We start from the raw sequence: 22,718 nt of genomic DNA, 5'->3' as shown, positions 1-22,718 counted from the left end.
TATTAATGAAATACTAAAGGAGCTCTTCAGAGAGGAACGTGGAAAAGGAGGAAGGAATGAGGAGTAATAGGAAGGGTAAATATTCAGGTAAATATTAATGGTTATTGGCTGCAAAGAATAGTAAAAATTAATCTAAGGTTTCCTAAAATACATATAGAAAATATATTCTGGGTAGATGATGGTGGCAGCATGGGCTTTTGGTCTTCACAAATACTTCCATAAAAACGCACAGAACAACTAGATGAAAGCACAAATCCAAATAAAACATACAACAAGGCATTATATATCGGTAACAGCATTATATATCTATACCGCATCGGTAACAGCATTATATATCTATACCACGTTTTCTTTATCCACATATTCTTTATATCTTTTAACAAGATATAGGTTGTTTCTGTATCTTGGCTATTGTAAATAATGCTTCAGTGAACTTAGGAGTGCAGATATGTCTTTGAGATCCTGATTTAAATTCTTTCAGATGAATACTCAGGCGTGGGACTACTAGGTTGCATGGTAATTCTATTTGAGGGACCTCCACACGTTCTCTAGAGTGACACCATTTTACATTCCCACCAATGGTATAGGACAGTTCCAATTTTTCCGCATCTTTGCCAACATTTGTTATCTTTTGTTTGACTTTTTTTTTTTAAATAATAACCATCTTAACAAGTGTGAGATGCTACCTCATTGTGGCTTTACCCCCATTTCCCTGATGATTAGTCATGCTGAGCACTTTTTCATATATCTGGCAGCCATATGTATAATTTTCTAGAAGAAATGTCTATTCTGATCCTCTGTCCATTATTTGTTTTTTTGCTGAGTATTTATTGGAGATTCTTACATGTTTTGGATATTAACCCCTTATCAGACAGATGGTTCACAGTATTTCCTCCAATTCCTTAGATGGCCTTTTCACCTCTTTTGATTGTTTCTTTTGTTGTGCAGAAGATTTTGGTTTGCTGTAGAGGAGCCTTGAAGACATTATGCTAAGTGAAATAAATCAGGCACAAATACTGCATACTTCTACTTATATGAAGGATCTAAAACAGTCAGACACAGAGAAGGGAAGAGTGGAACGGTGGTCGCTAGGTTCTAGGGTGTGGTGAGATGGGGAATTGTTGCTCAGTGGTGTAAAGTCTCTGGTGTGCGAACCGAATCAGTTCTAGAGATCTGCAACGCAACACACTTCCAGTAATCAGCAGTACGATTTTGTGCACTTCAAAATCTATGAAGAGAATAGACCTCATCTTAAGTGTTCTTACAAGAAAAGAAAAGAAAATAAAGAAAAGAAAGACCCATTTCACAACAAATATAAGGAAATTTGTGGAGGCGATGGATATTTAGCGTCTTGATTGTGGTGAAGATATCATAGGTATATGCATATGTCCAAACTCAACAAGATGTATACATTAAATATGGGCAATATTTTTTAGATCAATCATACCTCAATAAAGCTATGACCAAAAAGAAAAGTAATCCCTAATAATCAAACATCATAACTATGTATCTACTTGATGACATCGCCTCACAGAGAAGGACTCCACGTGACTTTAAAAGTTTTTGCTTGTTACAAAGTAGAATATTCTTTATGGAAAAAAAATTAAAAATAAGAATATATTAAACCATTTTTGGAAATCATAATAATGTTGGTGCTGATGGTACTGATTGTGCGAGACTCTTTTATGTATATTATGGGATAATCAGGTAAGTTATTATACAGTGTTGTTAAGAAATGAGATTCCTGGCAATGCTGAAAGGAGATGGAGATGTAACACTGATGAAGTTAACTAAAATTCCTAGAGTCCTGATTTTAAACAGGAAAGATAAATATAGATATGAAATGATATTTTTCTTTAATGTCTGTGTTTGTGTATTTATGTGTGTGTGTGTGTGTGTGTGTGTGTGTATGCATTTCCTAGCTCTAGTTTCTGAAATAACTGAGAAACAGTAACAATTCAGTAGCAATGAGACTCCTTAGCACCCGAATATTGGATTTAAGTAACTCTTCCCATGGTACCAAAACTCTTTGGAAAACTGGCTGATTTCCTGTTTGGAGCAGGGAATGATGATCTTGGAACATTTTATCATACCAGAATAAAAGAAACTATCAAAGACTACTAGAGTTACATCAAAATGACCCAGGAAACAACGTGAATATGGTGGTGCCACAAGGCAAATTCAGGATAATCTGATCATTAATGGAGATAACAACTGAAAGGGATTGACACATTATGAACTATGCCTAATTCTTGAGCTCATCAAATTATTAAAGATTTTTAGGGGTGTCTGGCTGGCTCAGTTGGTAGAACATGTGACTTTTGATCTTGGATCATGAGTTCAAGCCCAATGTTAGGTGTAATGCCTACTTAAAAAAAATAAGAACTCATTTTAATCTTTAGAGATTGCTAGGGAATGATTTTACTCTTCTGAATGCTGGTTTAAAGGAAAAGAATCAAGGAATTACCCTTTTTCTTTCTATACAATAGTAACTTAGGGTAACCAAATACATATTGAAAGAAATTTCTCTTTTAGAATATTCTAGCTTATAAGAAAATAAATGATAGAAGTAGATTACTATATTACTACATATGTATATGTACATATGTATATGTAGTAATATATATGAATGAATGAATATATGAATGAATATATATATATATATGGCAGTTATGTAACAGTTATGTATTCAGTAACCATTAGCATCACAAAAAGGATATATATATATGAATGAATATATGAATGAATATATATATATATATATATATATATATGGCAGTTATGTAACTGTTATGTATTCAGTAACCATTAGCATCACAAAAAGGAAGAAAACAACACAGTACTTTTTGATGGGCAGGCACAGGGTCACCCATGAAGAAATCTTTAAACATTTCCACCTGAATTTGACCAAGCCTCTAGATATAATTAAAAATTTTCAGGAAATACAAGGAACAGAGAAGCATGTTAAATGATACTGCAGGGTGCAATCACCAAACTGCAGAACTTGTGAAAATTTATAGGACAAATGACCCAATTTTTTCAACAGATAAAATGCAAATGGAGATGGGGACTATATTAGGAGAGGCTATAAATTAAGAGACCTAGGGATATATCAATGAATCCCAATCTTTGTCTCTCATTTGGATTCCAATTCAAATAAATTAATAAAAAGAACTATAAGAGAGCAAATTCTGAAAACAGGACATTAAAAATTAATTAAATTAATTTGTTAAGGAATTGTAGAATTGCATTTGGTGAGATCATGATATTGTGGCTGTTTTCTTTTAAAAATCATATTACAATGCTGCTATGAACATTGGGGTGCATAAGGCCCTTCTCTTCGCTACGTCTGTATCTTTGGGGTAAATACCCAGTAGTGCAATTGCTGGATCATAGGGCAGCTCAATTTTTAACTTTTTAAGGGACCACCACATTGTTTTCCAGAGTGGCTGTACCAATTTGCATTCCCACCAACAATGTAAGAGGGATCCCCTTTCTCCACATCCTCTCCAACAATTGTTTCCTGCCTTGTCAATTTTTGCCATAAATTCAAATATATAATTAAATATGAATGGATTATTATAAGTAAATGCTATCAAGCTGTATTTTTAAAAAGATTATACTTTGCTTATAAGTATGGTATAAATATTAAGACACAAAAATCACTAAAATTAAAATAGATGGAAAATGATATATTATGTAAACATTAATCAAAAGGAAGTAAGTTAATTTGTATTAAGATTAGACAATGTTTTTCTGTAACACAGAAATAATTACTAGAGATAGAGATATATCATACTAATACAAGAATTAATCCATTAAAAAGATACAACAGTTTCAAGTTTGCATTTACCAAATATTATTGTTTCAAATATGCAAGACAAAAATTAAAAGGATGAAGAGATGAATATATAATCATAATTCACCTCTCTAAATAACTGATGGAAAGAAGACAAAAATCAATAATGATACAACAAATCAGAAATTCAATTAGTGATTTTTGCCTATTTGACACATAGAGAAGGCTATAAATAACAACAGCGGAATATATATTCAGTTTGTCAACTGCACATGGAACACTTATGAAAACTGATATATACAGAGCAAAAAGAAAAAAAGGCTTCATTGAGTTTTAATTAGTTTATTCTCTAGTTACAGTGAAATTAAGCTAAAGTCAATTATAAAAATTTTAAATTCAATAACACACTTTCTAAATAACCAATAAGCCAAATAGAAGTATCAATGTGAATTAGCAAAAACTTATCAACTAATTGATTCTGAAAGTATGATGTGTTAGATCTTGTAGGATGAAGCTAACGCTGTGCTCAGAAAGAACTGTAGAATTTAATGCATTTTTAGAAAAACAAAATGCTGAAAATCAGTTACCTAAGTTTTCATTTATGAAGTTATAGAAAGAGTAGCAAACTAAGCCAAAATGAGTAGAAGAAAAGAAATAATAAAGATAAGAGTACAGAGTAATGGAACAAAAATAAATCTGCAACAAAGAAAATACCCAAAGCCATAATTTGGTTATTTGAATAGATGACTAGACTAAGAAAGTTAAGGCAAAAATTACTAACACTAAGATAAGAAAATGAAAAGATCACTTAAAGATCCTAATGACAATAAAATATGAGAATACTATGAACAGCTTTATGCTAATGCCTTGGAAAATGAATATCATATTAGCAGATCCCTTGGAAAATCTCTCTCTCTAAAACTGGCACAAGAATAATTTTAAAAATCTGAATAGTCCTATGTCTACTAAAGCAATTGAATCCGTGTTAAAGATCTGTCCACAAAATACTCCCATGCCAATGGCATTACTGGTGAATTCTCCAAGTGTTTATAAAGAAATAACACGATTATGTGCAAACTCATCCAGAGAACATTAAAAGAAGGAATACTTTCCAATTCATTTCACGAAGCCACCATCTCCTCAATAGCAAAATCAGTAAGAACATAGCAAGAAATAAAATTGCAGGCCAATCTCTAAATCTCTACCATAAACACAGAGGTAAAAATGAAAAAAGAAAGAAAGAAGAAAGAAAGAAAGAAAGAAAGAAAGAAAGAAAGAAAGAAAGAAATGTTGCATTGATTTCAGGAGTGTGAAGCTGATTTAACATTTAAAGATCACTTGCAGTTTCTTCACATTGATAGAATAAAGGAGAAAAATCAAATATTCATTTCTATATAAACAGAAAATATACTGGATGTAACTCAATAAAAATTAACAGCAAACTATAATAACTTCCTTAATTTGATAGGGAGTTTCCACAAAAACAAAATCCTATGATAAATGATAATAGCAAAATATTGACAGCTTTCTCATGTAATGAGAAAAACATATCTGCTACCATTACTACTCTTCAGTATTATCCTGGAGGTACTAGCCAATGTAATAAAGCAAGGAAAGAAATGCGTATATATTGGAAGATAAGATATAAAACTCTATTTGTGAGAGACATGGTTGTACACACAGAATAACTCCCCAATATAAACTGTTAGAATTAATAAATGAACATAGAACATGTGTGAATATTAAATAAATATGCCAGTAATGAACAATTAGGAAATAAAATGTCTAAAACAGTACCATTTACAGTTGTATCAGTACTATTTACAGTATATCTATAGCATATATGTAATGTTATACATAAACTGACATTAAATAAAATTCTACATACAACATATAAAATATATTCTATATTCCATATAATTATATATATAATTATATATAATTTAATATACTATTTATTCTATGTCCAAAATGACATTTCATGACAGTGAGGAAAGAACAGGTTCTTCAAAAAAATGGAGTTAATTGGATATTCATGTGAAAATGATTGAATTTATTCACTAATAGGCACCGCACAAAAAATTCAATTCCAGAAGTATTAAGATCTAAATGTAAATAGTAAAATAAACAAACAAAAGCCCCTTAGAAGGAAATATGAGAAGATGTCTTCATGACCACGGATGAAGTAGGCAAACACTTCTTCAACAGGACAGAAGGAGCACCAATCATAATGGATAAGAATGAAGCCGCCTTGGGGACTTAACAGCCCACGCTCTCCTCACACGTGAGGAAATCAGAGCGCAGAAAGGATAAATGCTTGTTTAGGCCCAACACCTCAAAGAAGCTGAAAATGTAGTACTGGGACTCCGGTTTTCTGAATTCATTTTTAGAAGGTTCGGAGAACCGTTCAACAACAGGACTTAGTAGGATGCACTTTTTCTTTCCTCCGGTTTTTATGACACTTTCTATGTCCCAGGCAATGGTTTAAGCATTTTACATATTTTGATGCATTTAATCTTCATAACAACTCAATGAGATGGGTCCTTTTATGATTATGTCTATTTTACAGACAAAGGAATAGCACTGAGACCTTAGGAACTTGCCCCAAATCACACGGCTAGTAAGTGGAAAGCGGGGATTCTAACACAGGAAGTCAGAGTCTGCATAGCTGATCGTCATCTTTCACAAGCACTGGAAGCCACAATTTGAATTTCTGTGTTTTTCGTTTCAATTCAAATAAACTAGAAATTGCAGTATCTCAAAATGTTCTTGAGGTTTAATATCCTAATATTTTGCCACCTATTTCAGATGGTTTCCAAACTCTAAATTCAAATCTACATTTCCCCAAAGCCCTTCTTCAAAAATTCTTACAACACTGCATCCCATCTGAAAATTCCTGTAGCACTGATGTTGTGCATTAGCATATGCTTTATCATATTTCCCACCTTCTAATGTATGTTATTTCATATGTGCATGTTTTATTCCATAACTGAAGTGATTAACTTATAATACTTTATCCTTTTATAGCACTTGGTCTGCATTATATCATGCTTTATATTATACTTGCTATCTTCATTTGCAAGTATTTGTTATTTTATGTATACATATTTTACATCACAATTAGAAGATTTTCCAAGGGCAATAATCTATTGTATTGTATTATTTTACTTTATATTTTACTTTACTTTTATTTTTATTTTATTTTGATGTGGCATTGTGTTTCCATGCCCCTTTAGAGCTTAATATGTATTGGCAAACATCGAACACAATTCCACACAACAGTTGGAAGAATAAATGGTCATTTTACGTACAGTATTCTGAAATCAATTCACAAATGACTTTCAGACATTGTATTAACAAGTTTGAAAGATAATTTGAGGTATTGTATTTAATCTATCATTACGCTCAGCTTTGCTCTAGGGAACAAGTTAGAACTAACAAGATCCTTCTAAGTGTCACTCAGGAGTTTCCAGTGATGGTCTTAGTGAAGAAATTCATCTTGAACAGTATTTACCACTGCTTTCTTTCTTTTAAATAAATGATATTTATTGAAAGCACATTATGACCCAGGCACTATTATAAATTGTTAACAGGCTTCATTACTGATGAATTGGGCACCTGCAGTATGGTGACAGGTGGATAATAATGGAACCCACCTCATAGTGTGCTTCTGAGCAGCACAGGAATTAAAAGTAGGAAGTACTTTTAAAACTGCTTTCACTAATTTAGGTTCAGTGACTGAGTCAAATAAATAATTTTAGAGACATAAAGAAAATCTCCCAGGCTTTCTGTCACATGTGGGGCCATGTATTTCTGTGGTCAACAGACCATTGTTTCTATAATTTACTTTATCATGGAAGTTTGCTAATTAGCATTTGTTTACAGCATATTAAGTAGCTCTGTTTAATTACTAAAAACCTGATATGTGTATTGTGCTTTGCAGCCCTCAGAGTGTTGTTTTTAATATTTATTATCCGAGAACAGTGGAGGATGGGGATAAAGATGGAAGATAGAAGAGGAGGAAGACTTCCCAAACACTTAGCAGATATTATATGTATACTTTGGAGAGTAGAATTAAGGATAACTTACAGTAATTTTGAAAAATGTTAGGATGTCCCAAGACTTTTGTCTTCAGGAAAACATGCTCTCTTTAACAGCCAATCCATTATAAGATTTCCTTATATGTAAAATAGTATTAATGAAATGAATCATGTAGCATCCATGAAGGATGTTGGAAAGAAATTTTTATGTAATCTCTTTGAAAAAGCGAGTGAAAATTATATATACATAAAAATAGTATCACTAAAATCTACTGGTTTAGAATGGCAATATATTTCTGTCAACCACAGAAAAGAGTAAATAAAAATGAAATACTGAATATTATCTCATAAGTAATTCTTTACACCTCTACTCATGTATACCATTCAAGACCCTTCACAGCCTTGTGAACAGATTTTTCAAAACAAATAAAGTGGTCACCTAAATGTAACATTGTGCACTTGATAATCACTTTGAATATCTGGATGATATAAAATTTGTTGAGAAACTGGTTATTTAAAATACAGGGATATGCTGGCCATTTCTCTAGTGGAAAAAGAAAGCTGGAATGGAAAATAGTTTCCAAGAAAGAAAAATTCAAAGATTTACTAATTTAAATTTCAGCTAATTTGAAGGGTTAACTAATGATTTATACCTCGGGAAGTGAAAGCTTTGTCAAGCTATCAGGCTGAGAAAGTATGATGACACTATTCTTTTTGGACATTGAGGCAGACACTAAAATTTTTTCCTTATTTTTTTATCAGAACAAATGGTGATACGTTTATATAATGGTGCCTTGCTAAAAGTGGTCTTTATTACTGGCAGCATTCATTGGATGTTTTCCAGAAGATTTAGAAACCCCCACAAGGTCTGTGCACTTCTCAAAGGGCTCTGCAATAGACTACATTGTCCAAAATGATTATCTGTACTCATCATTTCAGCCCAGGCTGCCAGTCTGTCCTTACTAGATGTTCAGGCATCGCATCTCATTTGTACCTAAAAGTCTCTGCAGGAGAAAAACACTTTCCAAAACGAAGGAGAACGGATAGAGTGGTAGAACTAATGTATCTGTTAGAGAAACATCAACTAGGAATACGGCAATCTTACTTTCTTTGTTTTAACAAGCTTTTAGTGGTACTGTTAAATAATAAATATTTGAACATCATCCTGAGCATCTGAGTAGTCTCAGAACTGAGTATTTTTCACTTAACACCTTTACAAGGCTTTCTTTTTCTTCATAATTTCTAGTGGTGATCTGAAATGTCTGAATGAAAGGATTTAACAAAAAAAAATCACATCTCTAAAAGGCATTATATTCAAGATGTGAAGAGAAAGGACTTTAAGAAAAACAGTCTTTTCGTTGTTGTTGTTGTTGTTGTTTGAAATAAGTAAACACATAACATGTCAACTATACAGAGAGATCGATTTTTTTCTGGTGTGTGTGTTTTTAAGGATCAATACGCAAGAAACAAATAAATCATAAAATGGGCAGAAGATATGAACAGACACTTTTCCAATGATGACATACAAATGGCTAACAGACACATGAAAAAATGTTCAAAATCATTAGCCATCAGGGAAATTCAAATCAAAACCACACTAAGATACCACCTTATGACAGTTAGAATGGGAAAAATTGACAAGGCAAGAAACAACAATTTCTGGAGAAGATGTGGAGAAAGGGGATCCCTCCTACATTGTTGTTGGAATGCAAATTGGTACAGCCACTCTGGAAAACAGTGTGGAAGTCCCTTAAAAAGTTAAAAATTGAGCTACCCTATGACCCAGCCATTGCACTACTGGGTATTTACCCCAAGGATACAGATATAGTGAAGAGAAGGGCTATATGCACCCCAATGTTCATAGCAGCATTGTCCACAATAGCTAAATCGTGGAAGGAACCGAGATGCCCTTCAACAGATGACTGGATTAAGAAGTTGTGGTCCATATATACAATGGAATATTACTCGGCTATCAGAAAGAACGAGTTCTCAACATTTGCTGCAACATGGACGGCACTGGAGGAGATAATGCTAAGTGAAGTAAGTCAAGCAGAGAAAGACAATTATCATATGGTTTCTCTCATCTATGAAACATAAGAACTAGGAAGATCGGTAGGGGAAGAAAGGGAAAAAGAAAGGGGGCTAATCAGAAGGGGGAATGAAGCATGAGAGACTATGGACTATGAGAAATAAACTGAGGGCTTCAGAGGTGAGGGGGGGTGGGGGAATGGGACAGACTGGTGATGGGTGGTAAGGAGGGCACGTATTGCATGGTGCACTGGGTGTTATACACAACTAATGAATCATCGAACTTTACATCAGAAACCGGGGATGTACTGTATGGTGACTAACATAATATAATAAAAAAACATTAAAAAAAGTATTAAAACAAACTGGTGATATAAATGGTAAGCTACAGTCATAAACACATTATTATAATTGCTATGAAAGGTACATACTGAGTTTTGTTTTCTGGACAACCGGAAAAGATCTATTCTTTTACACATTATGAGTTATTTTCAAAATAATTCAAGCCACTATTTTCATATAGTGTACTTTGGTTAAAACTATTACAATATAACATTTCTGAATCAATGCAGTTTATTTTGTTATAATTGCTCTAAAGTAGTGATTCTTAACCAGTAGTGATTTTGGCCCTCAGAGGACATTTGATAGTATCTGGACACATTTTCATTTGTCACTACTAAAAGGGGGGCTACTGGCATCTGGTAGGTGGAAAGAAGTAGGGATGCTGCTAAACATCCTACAATTCCAAGAACTGACTCTCAAAATAAAGGCCTAAAGTTTCAACACCGCCAAGATTAGGAAACACTGTTCTAAAGACATACACTGCCATACACAGTTCACCAGAAAGTGCAAAATACAGGCACCATTTTACCTAATGACAGATAATTATAACAATGAAAAGTAAGTATAAAATATTCAGCAAATAGCTTTTAACAACTGCACTAACTCTGAGTGTAATTTTTATTCCCAGAAGACCTCACCCAATGCAATGTCCTGGCTAGAATAGAAAATTAATAATTGAGAAGTAAGTGAAGAAGTGACTGAACAGCTCAACAGTGAGAGGAAACTAAGGTGTATATTAAATAGCGTGCTGCATAATTAAAATGTGAAAACAGCAAGGGGCTCCTAGGTGGCTCAGTAGGTTGGGCATCCAACTCTTGATTTTGGCTGAGGTCATGATCTCAGGGTTGTGAGATCAAGCCACAAGGCGGGCTGCATACTGGGCATAGAGTCTGCTTAAGATTCTCTCTCTCCCTCTCCCTGTGCCCCTCCCCCTTCTAAGAAGAAAGAAGAAAGAAAGAAAGAAAGAAAGAAAGAAAGAAAGAAAGAAAGAAAGAAAGAAAGAAAGAAACGACGAGCAACAGCAAGTTAAATAATAGTTAACAAATAACAGATATCATTTTGAAGCCAATCTTCATTACACTGAACACAATATTGTATTTCTATACACTTGGGTTCATTAGTACGACATTCAAAACCCTTCACAGCCTGACATCAATCTTACCTCTTGCTATCTTCTCCATGAACCCACTTCTTCATCCACAAGGTAGATCATTCACTTCTGCCCAAATTAGAACTCCAGGTATAATGTTTCATCCACCTGGAATTATTTTTCTATACCTGTCCATCCTTTTAACACTGATTTTAAGTTTCTCCTAACACTGATTTTAAATTTCTCCTTCCCTAGAGTCATCTCTCATCCCACCTATATATCACTTTAACTAATTTCTTCTTCTCAGCAATTACTCACTCTACCATTATGGTCTGTCTGCACCACATATTCAAAATCTGTTCAGAATCTTACACCCAGAAAAAGAAGAGGATTCCTCCTAGTATTGCAGGCTGTGATCTCTATGTACAAATTTTTACCACAAGGTATATACTACATGCAGGCAATGTTTCAAGCACTTTACAAACACAGAAGTTCTGTATTACAGTCTGAACTAAGCCCTACTATTTCTATTTTACCGAAATGGATTCTTAGTGATTAACTTCTTCAAGTTACTCAGCTACATGTGGCAAAGACGCTCACTGCTCACTAAAGATGACAACCTGCTTACACGGTTGCTGGTGGGAATAGCTGCCCAGCCCTACCTGCATCTGGTTATGTCCGTGGCATGTAAGCAGATCAGAGGGGCACCGCTTTCAGGCTCGAGCTACAAAACTGCCAGAGTCTCATCACCCCTCTCTTTTTCACCTGTCTGCCGAGTGGATTTCTTTCTAGGCCCCTGGTAGCTACTAGAGAAAAGATCTCAGAACTTCCCACTGCCTGGTCCCTGGATGAAAGAGGAGAACAGAGCCTCCCCGCCAAACCAGCCCATCTCTTCTCCAGGGTACTGACTATATTTTATGTGAGGAGGAAATAAATTTCTATTATATTAACTACTCAAATGTCAGGGTTTATCTGATACAGAGGCTGGCATTCTTTAACTAATATACTATGCAATATTTGACCTATGAGAAAGATCAAGGTAAGTCGACGAGTTTACTTTAAGTACAAATGCATAGATCATAACGAACTTACATTCAAGTTTGCCCCAGATCATCCTGGTTTACACCTGATTTGACAGAATAATCGTTAATAGCACCTCTTCTCACTCTCAGAAGCACCTTGGTTTAGACGGTAAAGTGTACAGTCACTCTACTGATATTGATATGAAAAGAATTGCTGGCAAGAATAAATAGTAAAAATAATTAGGATCAGAACATGTTGAGCTTGATATACTACACCACCACTTGTGTGATTTAATGCAAGTTAATTTCTTTGAGCCTCAGTTCCTAGCCAGCAGAACAGGCATAAATACTCAGCTTACTTACCTCGCAGTGCTGTTCTGAGAATGAAAGAAGAGGATCTGTGCTTGAAAGAGCTTTGAGGTACGAGGCAAATATTTAACTATTAATAAGACAAAACTATGAGAGCATGCCATTTTAAGGACTGTAGTTTTCCACAAATAAAATCCCTCTTTTAACCAATATATCATTTACTATAACCTTTGAACAAAATATATATGTTAATATTTTATGTTTATTAAAGACTAGACTATATTTAGATAGAAAATTAAGCCTAGCCTATTGAATAACTACTTCTAGGGTGTCTGAGTTTAGAGAGAATGAATACCTAGTTTCCTTACAAAAAGACCACACAGTGCCTCTCTTTAGAGAAGCCCCAAACTGTAACTACTGGCTTTCCAGGAAACTTGTAACTGCACCTTCTCCTTCTTTATCCTCCTCCTCCCCTTCCACTTCCTTCTTCTCCTCCTTCCTGTCCAACTCCATTTCTTTGTATTGCTCTTTCAATGGGAGGAAAAAGCCCTTAATGAAACCCAGCTGTTTCTCCAACCATCCAACTTCCCTTCCAGCCTATGAGCCATCTGCCATGGAAGTATCGATACTCTAGTTGGTGCTAAAAAGATTAATATGAAAAAATACAGTCAATGGTATCAAGGAACTTTGCCTAGAGGAAGTAGAAACAAAAACCAGTTACAAAATAGTAAATATAAAGACAAAATTGAAAAGGAGATATGTGTTAGAAAGAGAAGTAAAACATTCCAACTATGTTTGAGGGATCAAAGTAGGTTTCCTTAAAGTAGTGATATTTGATCTGAGATCTGAAGGATGAGTAATCAAGTGAAGGGAGTGGAGAAGTGAGGAAGTAAGGTAAGGTGGTGGGGAGCTTAGTAGGGAAGAACATTCCTGCAAACAGCATGTGCAAAGGTCCAAGGGAAGGAAAGAAGATGATTTGCTCAAAGAATTGACAGAAGTCAATTCAGATGAGCATGGAACAAGGCTGAGAGGGTAGTGACATAAGTCTGCAGATGAGTCAGAAACAAATCACATAGAAACTTTCAGGCCATAGCAAGGGTCTGTCTTTTTTTCTGAAAACAATGAGAAATCAATGAAAGTTTTTAACAGAAGGTGACATCATTAGATTTGTATTTTGAAAAGATCACTTTGGATGCAAAATGGTAGCTGAGGATAAAAACACATTTGAAATCCATTACTCCTAAGACATGCTTCATAAATTGTTAAAAGCATTTGTCTGTTTTACTTCTTTCCTCTTACTCGGGATGGCTCTCCAGTATTCTCCTTTCTACCATTGCATTTCCATTACTTTCTTCATGATCAGGATTAAGAATATCCACCAGACATCTTTTAAAACTAACAATCTGTTCATCATGGTCCTTCTTTGAATTCCTTCCGCATTTGCAAGACATTTATAATGTAAGGAAATTAATTTAATTCTCTATTTTACATCTTCTTTTTCTAAGCTAGACTCTGCTCCTCAACAACAGGGACCTGTATTCAGGTTTCAAAGCGAGAATGATTTCTATAGATAAATTATGTTTTCGTTTTGGGTGCCTCCTACTATTAATAAGTGACTTCTTAAGTTCATATATTATTGTGTTTTTTTTTACAGATCTCATAAGAGTGAAATAATCCAAAAATAAAAAACACTTCACAAATGTTTATTTATAGCATGCGTGTAATCAAGCCAGTGTAATCAGTAGGAATTTGCACTGATCTAGACGTAGTCTCCAACCTCTGCATGATATTTTAGTACAAAAGGACACTTTATGCATGACCTCGCATATAAAAATTGTCAATGTTAAGCATTTAAAAAGTTTGTTTCACCTTTCGCATAATGAGTTTGAGGGAAAAGCTCTAATGACTAAATTTATATTTAAAAATGTAACAAATATTTCCAATATTAACAACTTAAAATCCAAATTCAATGGAGAGGATATATTGGTATTTTGCCTTTTATTTTTATTTATTTATTTATTTATTTATTTATTTATTTATTATAAATATTTTATTTATTTATTTGACAGAGATAGAGACAGCCAGTGAGAGAGGGAACACAAGCAGGGGGAGTGGGAGAGGAAGAAGCAGGCTCCCAGCCGAGGAGCCTGATGTGGGGCTTGATCCCAGACTGCCGGGATCACGCCCTGAGCCAAAGGCAGATGCTTAATGACTGAGCCACCCAGGCACCCCTAGTATTTTGCCTTTTAAAACTTAAATTTTATTGACTAACCAAACTGAGATACATTTTTACAAAGAGCTTTACCTTATAGAAAAATTAGTCAGAATAATTTCACAGCTGGATTCTGATTTTTTTTAAAGAATCCCAACTAATGTGAGCCGAAATGGAATCAATTGTTTTTTGCCACAGAAGGCTTAGAAATCCTCCATTACGTATCAAAGGCACGAAGCCAGGGATAAAAAAAGGGATATCCTCTTTATAACGTGGTGCAAAAGATGTGTGGAAAAACTGAACACATATAAAATCAACTAAGTTAAGTCATGGAAGTTTCCTTTTCTGTACAACACCCACAGGGTATGCTGTGATTAGTTTTTGGAAGGCAGCAATACCAACAATCCATCCTCCACCCAGTTCATTTATTTGAAATCCTTTAATGTGTTCAATTATCATAGCTCCAAACATTGGTTAAGGGTATTTATCAGCTAAATATCCTCAGAAAGCCAACTGTGACCTGGGAATGAAGAGACATCAGTGGAGAAAAGAAGAGAGGGCTGTTTTTGAAACATGTGTCACAGCCTGGGGACAGAACCTGGCATGGGGTCACACAGCACCAAAGTCTGCACGAGTTAACTTACTCAGAAATGGGAGAAATGGGAGAGGAAGGAAATAGGAGAGGAAGGAAACATGTTGACTTCACGATTAGGTCTGGGACATACCTTGATCATAGATTACAAAGAGGGAGAAGAAGAAGATGAAGAAGAAGAAGAAGAAGAAGAAGAAGAAGAAGAAGAAGAAGAAGAAGAAGGAGGAGGAGGAGGAGGAGGAGGAGGAGGAGGAGGAGGAGGAGGAGGAGGAGGAGGGGGAGGGGGAGGGGGAGGGGGAGGGGGAGGGGGAGGGGGAGGGGGAGGGGGAGGAGGAGAAGGAGAAGAAGAAGGAGGAGGAGAAGAAGAAGAAGGAGAAGGAGAAGAAGAAGAAGGAGGAGGAGAAGAAGAAGAAGGAGAAGGAGAAGAAGAAGAAGGAGGAGGAGGAGGGCTGGAGACATTTTCTGTAGTTTGAGGAATTAAGCATATTTGTTCATTTTTTTCTTAAAGATTTTATTTATTTATTCGACAGAGATAGAGACAGCCAGCGAGAAAGGGAACACAAGCAGGGGGAGTGGGAGAGGAAGAAGCAGGCTCATAGCGGAGGAGCCTGATGTGGGGCTCGATCCCATAACGCCGGGATCACGCCCTGAGCCGAAGGCAGACGCTTAACCGCTGTGCCACCCAGGCGCCCCTGTTCATTTTTTTAATTGCTCTGGAGTAGTAAGTATATAAAACTCTAAACCCAAGGAAAAAATACCATCTTACTTATTTGTTTTTGTGCTATCTGCTTTTAAGGGAAATAACCTCGGGAAACAAACTTTGCATTCAATAAAACATATGTTGGGTTCATGAACATGTTGATAAAATGGATGGACCACTGAACTAATTCAAGGCATCTTTTACCTTGTTATGGTATGGAATTTAGGACTCTCTGCCAACAAAGTAAGAATAAAAAAATCGGAGAGAGGAAAGTTAATCAAGACTTTAGACTGTAAACTACTTTCAAAATCCAGGTTAGAGTCCCAGTACTTAGAGCTCCAACTTCTGAGCTCCCCTAGTTATTCTATGCACTGTAATTTTTGGGTAGGATTCAGCAACTTTTAAAATAATTTCTCATTTTATATGAATTTGAAAAGAATACAAAATATACACTATTTGAATTTTCAACTCAGAATTTGATGGCAATTTCATGGTGAAAGATGTTTTCTCCAAAAGACACAGAATGTTTTATAATACAGATATATGGAATTATTGGTCTTAAATTTCAGTTGTACTAACATAGCTAAGTGGGTAAAATCATCCTCCCTGGACTATAATGGTTGACTTGCATTTGGTCTGAGGAACATTTCTATTTTTGCCAGTGGTGTTATTAAAGACATACAATGAAACCTGGCAAGGCAGATAAAGTTTTCCCTGCTACTCAACTGGGCAGATGGCCTTGGGTATAGAAGACATTAATATGGTAAGAAACTTAAGCATTAAAGATAAGGTGCTTAAGCTCTCATAAATGAGAGTTTTAAATATTAGAATCAATAAGAGTATTTGCATATATGGCCTTGGAAATTTGGAAATCAGTAGCAGTTTAAAGGAATTGACTTGATTACTCTGCAGCTGAGAAAGTAGTCATCCAATACAGGAAGTTCAGGAAGGTCATGGTCAACTGCAGCATAGAGCTGAGGGATGAAGTAGCTTTGTAGAAAATACTTTAGACTTAACTTTTCAGAGGACTTATCAGAAAGGTCCTTTTTTTTACTGATCCAAAGTTTTCTCCATAGATCCATTTTAAGCCTGTAGTCTTTTGACTTTATATGTTTTCCTTGGGTCAGCTTATCCATTTCTATAGCTTCAACACTACCTATGCTAATGAAATACAAATTACTCAGTCCAAATCTCTCCTCTTAGTTTGGACCTGATACCCAAGGTCCTACTAGATACATATACCTCCATAGCTGCAGGCATGCCCTTAACACATCTATTCAGTCCTGCACTCACCGTCTTACACAAAAACATTTCCCTTAGGAAATCACTTTCCATCCTCAACCCGAACATAGGAATTATTCTTGATTCTTCTCTCTGTCTCTGTCTCACCCATTGTGCCAACTAGTTATTTAACCTTAGTGATCCTACCTACTTTTCCTCATTTTTCCCTCTTCATTTCCATAATTTCCATTCCTCTTTTGGTAGTTTCCCACCACATGTCCCATTTCCAGTTTTTTATCACACTAATCAATCCATCAAACTGCAGATGGATTATTTTTTCAGTAAAATACAATTCAATGCACTGCTTTCCAAGTTAAAATCTTTCAGTGTCAAAATAGCCACTCATATTTCCATTTATTAAATGCTGGGTTTCATCATATTCATAGCCTATTCTTAGTTTAAGGATATATTTAAAGCCTCCATAGAACTGTAAGAACTCACCTATTCTATAGAATGTTTAATTTTTTTCTGGTACTACTGATGTTTAATCTCTAAATTGTTCATAAAGAGTTTTAAACACATAGTGGTATGAAAAGATCATTTCTATTTAGAAGAAGATATTTAATTATGTATCAAGATGAAATAAGATAATACAGGTAAAGTACTAGCCCAGTGCAAGGCTTCATCACTATTAATTTTCTTCTCATTCTAACAGAAAGAAGAATGCTTGTACAAGTTATGGTACATGAAGCTAATACCAATTTCATATGGCGGAGGTCTATTATTTGATCCATAAACAATTCACCTCAATTTAAGGGCTTGTGGGGCTTGGTGGGGCCTCCAAATCATAAAGCATTTATTTAAGAGTCAAAAAATTCGAGAAGCAAGCGATTTAAGTGACTACCTAAACCTAAGTTTTGCCTTGTCACTAAAAATAAAGGTACAATATTTAACGTCAGAAATGGATAGACCTCCTGGAAGACTGAGTCTTCTTCAGGACTTGATTGGGAAACCTGCTCTCTTATAAGGAACAACTGGAAGACGTGCCTGAATTTCTAGCAATATGGTTTTAGAAAAGGTGGGTACATTGAGACATTCGACCTGAAAAGCAAAGTTATTAACCATTATAAAGCACTTGCTTTGTATGAAAAGATATTCAGCTTAGACACAAGTAGTGTGAAAGACTAGATTTCAACTGAAAGAATAAAGTCTTTAACTTGGATTCAGGCAGAAAGGGTGATTATGGCTGATCAAGATATATGCTCCAGAGATTAACCTGAGAACACAACTAAGAGGGGCTCTGAGACAAACGACTAAAAATGAGAAATGACATCTTATTAGAAACACAATTTAATTCTGTGACTCTCAAAGCATAGTGATTTGGTGTCATCATTTTTTTTTCCTTGGGTTTTTCTAAGTTAGCCACAAAATTTTTAGTATTGATGTTCTTCTTATCCATTGCATTCTTCTCAATAGGAGAGTAATCACCTGAGCAGTGGTAGGAAATGGGATTCTGGAAAATTAACTATAGTTCATTACTAAGTGTAGAGTGTACAACTATTGATCTCAGGGTTGTCAGCTGGAGCCCTATGCTGGGTGTAGAGATTACTTTAAAAAAAAAGGTTCATTACTAAGTGAATTGGACTTTTAATTGACCTTATATTGATAATTAATTTTTTAAAAATAATGATTAAAATATTTCTACATGTATGTACTAGTTTCATAACAGTCAGGATACAGGCAATAAATGGGTATTTCTCTGACATTGGCTCGAATGTGGCCTTGAAATAAGAATTTCAACTTAGAAAGAAAAACAAAAATTGTCAGAAAATTCCCATTTCAAGGTAAATAAGCAGAATGGAGACATTAGTGAAATAAAGAAAAACAAATAAAAAACCCTTACCAATGTCTATTGGAAAGCTTTACCTTCCTTTAAAATACAAAAAAATGAATTAGAGAAAGGTAAATAAAAACTATATTCCTATATGTAAGTGATTATTTGTGGGTCTGTAGCAAGCACTTACGTAAAACTTTTTTTTCCCCTGAAGACTATCATCTCAGACTTCACTCTTGTTTTATTGAATTCTATGCCTTCCCCAACATTTTTCATAACTATGTTATGTGGCTTAATAATACAATGTTCTTAACACTCTTCTAACTTGATTTGTCTAATGCTTTTAGCTTGTTTCTTTATATTCTCCTTCATCTTTATGTCTGTGGACATAATAGAGGTACATCATAAATTTGTAATCCCAGATACTGATGAGGTCTATGAAAAAACTACATAAAATACAGCAACGGAATAGACAATGTAGGCAAGAGGGCAGAAGACTCTTCAATTTTAGATAAGTTGGTCAGGAAAAGCCTCTCCAGGGAAGGAAAATTTGAGTACAGCACACAATCAAGCAGGAAGCAATAAATGAGCAAAGACCTGTCTTCTGAGCAGAAGGAATAGCAAGTCCAAAGCCTCTGAGGTAGGAACAATCTTGGAACATCTGAGGCATATCAAGATGGCCAGCACTACTGACGTGGTACATGAAGGCAGAGAGGAGATGCAGTTGATGATGAAGCTTTGGAGGTACAGTATAGGACAGAAATCTTACCCTGGGTAAGATGGAAGAGCAATAGAGTTTTAAGAGCATGTTAATGACATCATCACATTTATGTTTTTAAAGGGACACTGGCCAGAGTGAAAAGAGGCAGACCAGTTAAGTGGCTCTTTCAGCAGTCTATAGAGCTGAGATATAATGGTGGCCAGGATGGTACATATCTGACAGGTGATTGTGATAGTGTCTGGGATATATCGAAGGCAAGAAACTTGATGAAGGATTATATTTGGAGTGTGGTGAGAACAGAAGAATCAGAGTTGGCACCTCAGTTTTTGTTTGAAAAATTAGATATAGTGAGGGTTCCAGTGACTGTGATGGAGAAGTGTGGGAACGAAGGAAGTTGAGGGTGTGAAAAATCAAGGGTTTTGTTCTGGGCGTATAGCGCTGAGAGAAGATATTGTATAATCAATTTAAAATATGAATCTGAACAATGAATCATGGAACACTACATCAAAAACTAATGATGTACTGTATGGTGACTAACATAACATAATAAAAAATTTAAAAAAATTAATAAAATATGAATCTGGACAGGATAAGAGATATACATTAAGGAATCACTGATGTAGTAATTATGATTTTTTTCTAATGCAGAAAAATAGACTAATTTTTATTTTTTAATTTACATATTTACTACAAAGTATTTCCTCCTATTTACATTTTACTTCAGACTATATTCTTTTCTCTCCTTTGAAAAAAACCTATATATTCCTTGGACATTAGACAAAAATTTGATCATCACACATGATTGAACAGGCACGAAGTACAAGATTCTGGACTAGATAAGAAAGAGTGGGTTATATTCCTTTTCCAGTTCTCCATTGACTTTTTTTTGCTATTTTCTATCCCTTCTCTTCAAATAATAAAAACAGGAAGTTATGAAAATATGTTAGCCCTCAGAGAAAATGCTGTAAGTACAAAAGGCAGAGTTATTTATTTATTTATTTTTTTGCTTAGCATAGTGTTTCCTGGAAGATAGATACCATTTCAAGTCAAATAAAGTTAAATATGATGCATATTTTTTATTTGCCTGCCCCTGTTAGCCTTGATGGAGGTAACAATCCTACAAAGCAGACTTGATCTCAAGTCTGTAAATTGGCAGAGGAAATAAGAAACATGTAAACCAATATGAAAACATGAAAATAATATAAATTACAAATATGCAAACACCATAATGTGTTAAATACGAGATAGATATTATGGTAGTACTGCTTTGTAACAGTAAAACCATATGCAGATACGTGCAAAGACTAGAGCACTAACGTGAAAACCATCAGGGAACATGACTTACCAAGTGGTTGGCCGGCAATGATCCTGGCATTTTCTCCAGCCACTGCAGCTCTGGCATGTCGCTCACTCATGTACTGTACAAATGCATAACCTTTGTGAACTGAGCATCCAACTATTTTTCCATACTTTGAGAAAATGGCTTCAATGTCAACTTTCTTGACAATGGCTGTATTTAGATTGCCGATGAAAACACGGGAGTTGATGGACTTGGGGTCATTCTTATTGGTGACATTGCTGGTCTGTGTTTTGCCAGTCATGGTTGGCTCACCTTGTTTTAATCCTTAAACAAACAAACAAAAATATTCAAAAGGAAAATAATTAGATTGAATGGATACTACTGGTTTTTAACATTTTTCAACAGTGTACCAGGCAACCTCAAATCCTTAATCACTACTGACTTTCTTGAGAAGAGAATTTAGTAATATAAAAGGTGAACACTGCATTACAAAATGCAGTAAGAAAACACTGAGAAACACTTAACATATAGTAGTTATAAATGAATTCCTGATTTATTTATCCCAAATTCAGCCTTGCCTAATAACTAAACCTTTTGTAGTTGTTTTTATTTTTAAGTCTATCAATTTTTCAGGAGCAAGTTTGAGGAATAAGCCACCTTATATTGTTGAGCACATGCATTTTTAGCTCTACATTTTCTGTAAAAGGTACATACACTGGATATTTCATTATCAGAACCTTTCTATCAGAAGCTAACAATACTTTCCACTAAATGCTGTAGAAGAGAAAAAAGGTTTAAAAATTAATTTAAAAATTTAACATAAGAAAAACATAATTGTGTAAGTAAGGGATTTAATCAGAGTTAATTCTGTACATTCTCTTTAAAGGAACCAATATCATATATTGGTTTTAAAAAAAGGCAGCATGTGTAGCTAGTTTTCATCAATGATCATCAAATTAGCAGACTGGGTATCTGTGTTGAAATTTCTATTCTCAAACTCATTTTTAATTCATTTAACTAACAGCTCCTATGTTGCCTAAGGACTGCCAGTATTTCTAAAAACTGTTTTCTGAGCTTGGCAGAGTATTTAATTGTGCTTAATTAAACTCAATGAAACTTTTATTTCTAAGTACTCCAGCACTTACAGATTTATTTTTATAAGTTTTCAAAAATTTATTCATTCATTTGTTTATTCAACAATATTTATTAAGCACATTTTTCCTTTTTTTCTTTCTCTCCCTCTTTCTCCTTCCTTCCTTTGTTCCTTTGTTCCTTTGTTCTTCTTTCTTTCTTTCTTTCTTTCTTTCTTTCTTTCTTTCTTTCTCTCTCTCTCTCTCTCTCTCTCTTTCTTTCTTTCTTTCTCACTTTCTCTCTCTCTCTTCCTTGCCTTGCCTTCTTTTTTTCCTTTCTTCCTTTTCTTTCCTGTCTTTCTGGCCAGGCATTTTCTTCTAAGGTGACTACCACTTTTAAAAAACCAATATGGTGAAACTAAAATTTCAACAAGGATA

At 34.7% G+C, this 22,718-nt stretch overlaps 1 protein-coding gene across 1 annotated transcript in view; it reads right to left on the bottom strand.

Annotated features, from left to right (window-relative positions):
- Positions 1-21,526, bottom strand: part of RALYL (RALY RNA binding protein like) — a 331,636-nt gene extending 310,110 nt beyond the window's left edge. The window contains exon 1 of the mRNA XM_026495820.2: positions 21,256-21,526. Coding sequence (XP_026351605.2) covers positions 21,256-21,511 — 256 coding nt within the window. The 5' untranslated portion in view covers positions 21,512-21,526. The remainder of the gene's footprint in view (positions 1-21,255) is intronic.
- Positions 21,527-22,718: the final 1,192 nt, after the last annotated feature.

The sequence above is a fragment of the Ursus arctos genome, unplaced genomic scaffold (genome assembly GCF_023065955.2).
Source record: "Ursus arctos isolate Adak ecotype North America unplaced genomic scaffold, UrsArc2.0 scaffold_6, whole genome shotgun sequence".
In the NCBI taxonomy this organism is placed as follows: Eukaryota; Metazoa; Chordata; class Mammalia; order Carnivora; family Ursidae; genus Ursus; species Ursus arctos.
Note: the sequence above shows the minus strand (reverse complement) of the source record. Positions and strands in the feature narration are given on the sequence as shown.